This window comes from Ambystoma mexicanum, chromosome 6q (genome assembly GCF_040938575.1).
Source record: "Ambystoma mexicanum isolate Mex_15411 chromosome 6q, UKY_AmexF1_1, whole genome shotgun sequence".
Taxonomy (NCBI): domain Eukaryota; kingdom Metazoa; phylum Chordata; class Amphibia; order Caudata; family Ambystomatidae; genus Ambystoma; species Ambystoma mexicanum.
The window spans coordinates 452,286,580-452,295,232 of record NC_090937.1 but is presented as its reverse complement, the minus strand read 5'-3'; the positions used below and the strand labels follow the sequence as shown (position 1 = coordinate 452,295,232).

General features: G+C 47.1%; 1 protein-coding gene across 1 annotated transcript; it reads left to right on the top strand.

The window, feature by feature from the left end:
* Nucleotides 1–1,384: 1,384 nt before the first annotated feature.
* LOC138515238 (uncharacterized) lies at nucleotides 1,385–8,133 on the top strand. The gene is made up of 3 exons (XM_069630183.1): nucleotides 1,385–1,720; nucleotides 2,324–2,558; nucleotides 7,994–8,133. Exons 1-3 carry the CDS (start codon nucleotides 1,385–1,387, stop codon nucleotides 8,131–8,133), a joined length of 711 nt encoding a protein of 236 aa, XP_069486284.1.
* The last annotated feature ends 520 nt before the right edge of the window (nucleotides 8,134–8,653 follow it).

The window sequence follows — 8,653 nt, the reverse complement described above, 5'->3', positions numbered from 1 at the left end:
GGGACCCAAATACACTCTGTGGTGATTTGCTGGCTGACTATCCAACAAGGACAGCCACCCTGCTGGGTGTGTCAGAGCTAGGCTGGAATGAATGGGAGAGAACTAAATCAAAGACGAGTCTCTTGGCTTGGAAGGCAGAGTCAACCACTGGACCGAAAGAACCGAATACGAGTTTGAAGAGGACGGCTGCTGCAACTCCTGGACCGTAGGTTTGCCCGGTGAAGCCCTGCTGCATGTCCGAATCACCAAGTTCACCTCGACAGAGAAGCCCCTACAAGGACGACTTGTTCCTTTGAGTTGGTGGGACCAATCGATTCGACACTAAGCCACCTGGATACCAATCTCGGAGCTGGTTGTATTTTCCTCAGAGTTCTGCAGGAAACCGAATAACTAGGGAGAGGGACACCAGCTTGTGTGCTTGACTAGAGCTAACGGAATTGAAGATTTGCCAGTTGCCAGCTTTTTGACCAGTCCCAGTGCACTGCAGGTGTCCCCTGACATCCCCCCTCTTGTCCCCACGACTTTGGCCCAGGAACAGCGAGAGCTGCAGGAACTACCAGGAACAGAAGTCTTCAGCTGCATCTTTTTCTTCATTTGTAAGGTACTGTGAAATAAGACTGAGTGTACTTAACTCTCGCAGTAAAAGTGCTTGAAACTTTTGCAACTGGCAGGCCTAATCAGCTTATGACCCAACATGTAAGTCTTCTTTTTACAAACTACTTCTGAGCACTTTGGTAAAGACTTTCCGTTTACTTACCAGAACTGCTTTATCCTATCCAAGACTTTAGCCCATTGACTTTGGCCTAACCTATTGAATTGAATGGACTCTTCTGGTGAACTCAAAATATCTGCACTGTCAAAGATATATTGTATTCTTTCTATGTTCTGATAACTTATGCCTTTTTCGCTCCTCCTTCAAAGTATTCTGAAAGCCTCAGAAACTTAGAATGTACAGTACTGAAGTATATTTGTGTGTGATTATATTGACTCCTTCTTATGAATGTTTTATAACTGACAGTTAAAAAAATAATAAATATTTAACAAAGAAACCTTGAGTGTAAGAGTTTATTTGAACACTTGTGATTGTAGACCTCTGTGTAACATCATTACAGCTCACATTCCCTCTTGAGATAAGCCTGGCTGCTCAGCTCTGCTACCAAAAACTGTGTAGTACAGACTTATACCAAAGGTTGGTTTTGCTGCTTACAGCTGTAGTCCTAGTTGTGTGTATTGGTCCCAAAGGGTACTGCATACAAACTTTGCCTAACACTGGTGGCAGGCGGTGAGGTTACATTGTAGAGTTGTTACATTGAGAGCTCTGTGTTACTTTTGTTCAAATAGTAACCTTCACAAGGCTAAGCACCACTAGAAAAGCAATTGTATCATGCCTGATATGGATAACTTCAGACAGGAAGCTCTGATCATACCCACAGTAGAGCAACTGAAAGAAATGTGTACGGTCAGGAATCTCCCTGTTAAAGGAAAGAAAAATGAATTGATTGAAAGATTGTTGAATCATCAAAACCTGAATAGTAGGTCTGTCACACCTGCTATTTCAGAAAATGTGGGAAATGTTGATGAGGATGATAATGATTCAGAGTCTAACTCTAATGTTATTGAAGAGTCTGAAGAGTTAGAGGAGTCTTGGGATGTGAGCCCTTATGCACCTCAACAAGCTCTTAGTCCTCAACCTTTAGCCACAGGGACCCTACCAGGTCCAGTACTGAGTCCAGAATGTGTCTATCTTAAAAAAATGAAACTTGAGTTAGACTTCAAAAAGCTCCAAATGCAAACTGAAAGTAAACATCAAGAACTCAAACTAAGGGAAATGGAAATGCAACATGCTCTTGAAATGAAGAAACTGTCTCTTTAAAAAATGTTCTATCCCAGAGTCTTCTAGGTCTTTCAGTCCTAAGAAACCTTGCATGCCTAAGGAAGCTGTGAGTATGTATGAGGTGAAGTTTAATATTTTGGATTGGTTGGGTGCTTTTGAGTATAACTATGGGATTCAGGGTTTCACAGGGAATCAGTTGAATCCTTGGCTTTTGTCTAGGCTTCCCCAGGTTGCAATTGATGCTGTAATGGAGGTGGGGGAACTTGAAAGATTGGAGTATGAAAATGTGAAGTTAGCTTTGATAGCTAGATTTGGGAAAACTCCTTCCCAGTACCTTAAGAGATTTAGGACCGTCAAAAAGACTCATTATACCCCTTGGGCTACCTGGGTGTGTGAATGTTTGAAGAACTTAGATGGTTGGGTAAAGGGTTACAGAGTTAACACTTTTGAAGGAATGAGAAATATGTTTTTATTGGAATCTATTTTAAGGCCTGCTCTCATGTACTGAGACAGCACTTGGCTGACTCAAATGAGATTGATCCCAAAAAGTTAGCAAGAGAAGCTGACTCGTGGGTAGCCAACAGTGCCACTCATAAGGAATTGGGGGCAACTAATAAAAAAGATGAGGGGAAGCAGCACAAAGGTGAGAATCAAGCTATCTCTAATCCCAACCAACCAGAAGAGGCCTTTAAACCACATAAGGATAGATCCCGTGGGAAACCAGGTAGGTCCAATGAATCCTCTGGTGCCCAAACAGAAGGAGGTCAGCAGAAACCCCCATTCCAGGGAGAACTTGGTAAATGCTATGTCTATGGGTCTGTAGACCACTTGAAAGGAGATCTCAGATGCCAGTGTAAACCTGCAGGGGTCAGCACTGCCTCCTTAGCCTTCATCCCTGAGGGAGAAGTACAAATGGCTAGTGCCCACTTTCACCTATTGCCTGAAGAACCGTAGGGTGTTCAAACCAATGTATCCTTAGAGCCCTTGGGTCTGGGTAACAAACAGAATATGGATGTGTATAACTCCATTCCAGAGAACTCTAAAGGGTATTATATGGACAGTGTTCTTGTAAATGGCCAGGACACTCCTGCCATGAGAGACACTGGGGCCAGCAGAAAAGTTGTGGATGAAAGCTTTTTCAAGCCTGAGGATGTTGCTAAGGCACCCAATGGTCCCACTTGATTTGCTGGAGGTCCTGTCCAATTGGTTCCAATTCTACCAGCTCTCATTCAGTGTAACAATATGACAGTGAGGATTCCTGTCAGTATTCAGAGTGAGGTGCCTGGTAGAGTCCTGTTGGGGAATGACTTAAAAACTCTAGGAGTAGTGTCCCGTACCCCTATGCCTCCCACAGAAACAGAACCAAACCACATTGGCTAGAGAGGCAACCTTAAGAGACCACTCTGAGCCTGTAGGACCCTCTACAGAGACCCCTACTGTAAGCCCTTGTTTTAGTAAGTTGACCTCTAACCAAGGCAAATCTGAGGCTAGAATAGTAGGGAAATCGGAGCCCCAACCAAGCTCCATCATTGCCCACCCAGTTGTAAAGTCTCTGATCCACTATGCTTCTAAGGAAGAGGTGGATAGACAACTTGGATCCCTCTCTAGGCCTGTGAGAACTGGTAATTCTCAAAGCTGGTGGAAAACCAGGAAAATAGGTCTAAGGCTAAACACCTTAAGACTGTTGGATCTTCTACTGAAGACTCCAGTATAAATCCTATTTTTAGGAGGGAAACTTCTAAACCAGGTAAGGGCAGATCTCAGAGTAAGTGGAAGCATGCACCTTGCTTGACCACAGCCCCTCCAGCCCCTCCAGCCAAGATACATGAGACCCAACCTGCTCTTGTGAGAGAGGTGGCGAGGGACCATGGAGGCCCTCTAGGTATAAGGGATTCCTTTCTAAGGACCCCTTGAAAAAGCCTATTGTAGGTTCTGAGGTTGTCACAACTTCCGAGGGACTGTTAGATCAGATCCCCTATACCTTAAATAAAAGAGATGTACCAAACAGGGTTTGTAGGTCATATAGCTTACTAATGAAAACAAATCAAATGATAAAAAGTGCCATATCAAGGGTTACAAAAGGTTGCTGGTGTACTCAGCAGGCCATTTAACCGGATTTCAACAGGAGATCCATCCTGGTGGGGATTAGATCCTCCTGTCCCTGGGGGGGAACGAGTGTTAGGAAGAATTCTTATAAATGTGCTAATTCCTCTCTACCTTAGAGACCCCCAGCTCTTTTGCTAAACATTGGGACTTTGAACTTTTCAAATCAATGTGTTTTACTCTTGTCTTTTCTTTGGTTATGGAGTTTTAGACACCTCCATAGGCATCATATTTTCATTTGTGCCACACAGCACCCTCAGCGCAGTGGCACAGGTAAAACTTTACAGGCTTTCCCAAGGTTTAAATACCTTCTCTGGGATAAACTACTGTTTCCCATAGTAAGTAAAGTGAAATTGACTTTACTAGTCTTTTAAATTCCTAGACCCAGCACGCCCTATCTTACAATAGAGTGCTGGAGGGGTTACTTAGTGTCCCCTGTGTCTAGATACTCATGTAGCAGTCAAATGCTATCCTTTCCTCTCGAAATGGCTGGTGGCAGTGTTTTTACAACAAAGTACCATGATTTTTCCCGACCGTGAACAAACACGGTAGCGTTAAATTGCAGGGGCCATGTTTTTCAAGATGGCGTCTGAGCCCCCTCTGTACAAACAGGTCCTGATCTTCTTTTTTCGCCATTTATTTGTGGAAAGGTCCTTCTAGAGTTTTGCTCTGCGTACCAAACCAGGTATGGTTACTTTGTTCATTCGCCTTTGGTGGGCTTCAGGAGTGAAGACCGCCTCTGGTGCCCAAGTGTTTTGGGTGGGCAGGAAGTGAGGGAGTTGGCCGAAACTCCCTGTGCTTAGTCTCATAGGAGACCCAAATGTACTCTGTGTTGATTGGATGTCTGAATGTCTGGCAAGGACAGCCACTTTGCTGGGTGAGTGACAGCTAGGCTGGAATGAATGGGAGAGAACTGAATAAAAGGCGTGTCTCTTGGCTTGGAAAGCAGAGTCAACCACTGGAACAAAAGAACCGAAGACGAGCTTGAAGAGGACGGCTGCTGCAATTCATGGACCGTTGGTTTGCCCAGTGAATCCCTGCTGCAGGTCGGAATCGCCAAGTTCACCTCAACAGAGAAGCCCCTACAAGGACGACTTCTTCCTTTGAGTTGGTGGGACCAATCAACTCGACACTAAGCCACCTGGATACCAATCTCGTAGCTGGTTGTATTTTCCTCAGAGTGCTGCAGGAAACCAAATAACCAGGGAGAGGGACACCAGCTTGTGTGCTTGACTACAGCTACCGGAATTGAAGATTTGCCAGTTGCCAGTAGAAGGTGATTTAACTGGGCTCAGAGGAACGCTCAGCTCAGCACAATATCACCAGAGGCACTCATCCCAGATGTTTGTGACTGCCTGCAGAAGTTAGGGGACCTACAATAATGCCCTATGGTCGATTTACGGACTGATCCTGTGACCACTGATTGAAAAACAGCCAACTTTGAAGGGTCTTTCCATGCTCAGAAAATGCTTCAACTGGACTGGGAGGCATAACTGAGCTCAGCACAACACCACTTGAGGCACTCATTCCTTCTGCCTTTGCATGCCTGCAGAGGTCAGGGTCGAACTGCTAACTGACCCCATGACCTCTGACCAAGGATTAACTATCTTTGTAGAATATTTCCATCCTCGCATAGGAATTAGTTGAGAAAATCATCCTGTTCGATTTACTTCCCAGCTGAGTAATATGCTCCGGCTCCATGTGAACTCCAGCTGAGCCAGAGAGGAGCTGAGTCATGCAACACGAGCGAGAAGACCCCTACGAAGCTCAGAACAAAGCAAACTAAGAGGTCCCAGTTGTGCTGCTAAGGGCTCCGGTACTGATCGAAACAGAACAAACGTACGCCACTAGTGGTTCGTGTAGCACGCTGCAGCTACTTTGTGAGGAGGAAGCAGCTCTGATACAGTGCGGCCTGGGACGACATCAGCTGCTCATGCCCCCGACCATGCAGGGGCACCATTCATCAGTACCATATACCTTAGCTTGGGGGGTGAGCAGGTGACATGAACTGCTCAGAGGAAGAGCCCACAACTCTGGTGAACCAGCGGTGCCCCCCTTGCCCTGCTGTAGTGCCCCTCCCTCTCTGACCACATCCAATGAGGATTCAAATTTACCTCACACCGAGGAGTCAAATCGGTGCAGCACGAGTGGGGGGTCCAGGAGATAGAGCTCCCAAGGCAGCACAGCTCCGATGGTGATGCCGCCCCTATACGGAGTCAACTTTGCTACACGGCACCACATGTCCTGGCCCAGACCCCGAGGGGCCATTGATGCGGTCCGGTCCTGAAGCTGTACGACCAAGAAGGCACAATACATTACGAAAGAAATTGTATGTCGTTCAGCAGGGGAAAGTTTACACCAGGCACAGTGAGAACTCCCCACCCATATTGAGACAAGTAGGAGGGGGGACAAGCACAGCTGTAGGGTGAGCCCTGTGCGAAGCGAGGAGACGCAGAACCACCCTCAGTGCCTGGAATCATTCTGAAATTATCTGTAGTGGGCATTGATCCTGTTCTGAAACATAGTTGGAACCTGACACGCGGTACCTAACACAGAGTTAACGCGAAGATCCGTGGAACCCAGAACTTTCCAGTGACCGATACCTGGAGGTAGAGCACACCGGATGGGACTTCTGCTGGAAAAGGCCAGTTGCAACATCGCCCACGACGTTGGTGGAGATCAAAGGTGGGGCTCCCCTGATTGGAAGGCGATGCCCCACTCCCTCGAGAGTACGGCAGTACTTATTCCACCCCACTGAGGGCCACATGAGATAACCCACCGTATGACCACCGAAAGAGATACCCTGAGGACAGTGAACAGATCCCACGCAATACTATAGACGAAAGAGACTGGGGGTTCGAAGCAGACACCAGAGGGTTGGGCCCCTTGGCGTGTGCTCTCCTCAACACCATGCATCCCAGTGGAGCAAATAAGTGACCTAACTTTCGGGAGATACCGCTCTCGACGTGCTTTACCCGCTTAAACCCACCCATATTTGGGGACAATCTTGGCTGAGGAGCAAGTGAGACATTGTGTCACTCCAATCGCCTCCTACCAAGGATTGCACCTAGACTGCAGATCCCCGCCGTTGAGCTGACCCTGTCATTAGTAGTGGAGGAGGCTAGACCCCCATCCAGCGGTGTGCCCCTTCAACACCTAAGGCAGTTGAGTGCCCTCTTTAACTTGCGCAGGACCCCAAAAAGAGATGACGCTCCACCGAATGTTTTTGCCAGAATGATCCGGTGTCATTGACCCATGAGCATCCAAGAAAGACTCGCACCATATAGGTTCTCCCTTGACGCCCCCCTTGCTGACCCTCTCCCGGATCCCACAATGGCAACCTCAGGGACACAGACGGCCGCAACCAAAGCTGATGTGGCGGACTTGCTGAGCAAAATAAAAGACATGAGGGCCGACATGTGCCAAAGTGGATAAAATAACACAGAGGATAGACAAGATGGAAGAAAGGATAGTGGAGGTAGAACATAACCAGACCTCTCTCCCCACACTGGAGACCCATATGGACCAGAGAATCACAGAGATTGAAGCCAGGGAGGAAGAAACCGCATGAAAATGGATGATTTGGAAAAATGTGAAAGGTGCAATAACATCCGCATTTTTGGTGTCCCAGAGAGAGAAGGCAAAACTGAACAAGACGTGAAGAGAACCCTCCACTGACTCATGAAACTACTCTTTGAAGATGACTCCATCGTAGAACCAAAGCTAGATCTCATACACAGAGCAGGTGGCTCTGCAGGAGGACCAAAAACAAACTTGGTTCTGTTCCATAACTTCGCCGACAAGACCAGAGTTCTTGAAAGGGCCAAACACTGTCCACAGATTTCCCTGGAGGAGGCAAGGGTTTCGATCTTTCAGGACCTGTCGTCTCGCACGTTAGCTATGAGAAGGAAATACATCCCACTCACCAAGTGGCTGAAGGATAAGGGAGTGCGATATAGGTGGGGTTATCCCTTCTCTCTCACCTTCGAGTGGGAAGGAAATACAATAAAATTGAAATCTGAGAAGGGCACTTGAACTGTACAACTGATTTACTAGGAAATCATGAAGAAGAACCGAACCACGAAGAAAGAGGCGAGGATAATAGGCAACAGCGCATCAAGGGCCCAAGGTGGAGATGGATCCTGGAATCTAGGAAATTCAGAAGAATGAACACATCCCCAGACGCTGAAATATAATCCCTGAATTGGTTGACACAAGGCGGAAAAGATACCTGGAGGATTCATTGTTAACTGGGCATCCGTGGCAGCAGACACCTGACCTGCCACTGACGAGCAAGAGAAGATCAGGGACGGACCAGGAACATTCCTGGCATACTGAAAGAAGACATTGATGTAGAGATGCTAAAATGTGATGGGGGTCAAAAATGGGGCTCATTGATTACATGTTTGTTTTGAGAAGGGACAGTGGTAATTCTGGCCTCACTGGTGGTCCGATACCGGCAGAGAGGAACTAACTAACCAGGCTGGCTCGGACGCCGTAGGGGCTGAAGGGGGGGCTGGGGTGTGGGGGGGGAAGCAGATATGCAGTGTTGTGAAAACAGTAGAGTACAATCTTTATGGTCTTGGTAGAAACTCAGCTATGCTGTGGTTCCATGCTTGCATGCAACAAACCCCGGATAGATGATGGCTACGGCCTCTAACATGTCAGAGGGTGCTCTCACGAGAACCTGCACTCTTAATGTCAAGGGGCTGAACT

Coding starts and splice junctions, on each gene's coding strand:
- LOC138515238 (XM_069630183.1), top strand. CDS start 1,385: ATGCCTGATATGGATAACTTCAGACAGGAAGCTCTGATCATACCCACA. Junction 1,721..2,323: donor CAGGGACCCTACCAGGTCCA/GTACTGAGTCCA, acceptor ATCTATTTTAAG/GCCTGCTCTCATGTACTGAG. Junction 2,559..7,993: donor TAGATCCCGTGGGAAACCAG/GTAGGTCCAATG, acceptor CTGATTTACTAG/GAAATCATGAAGAAGAACCG.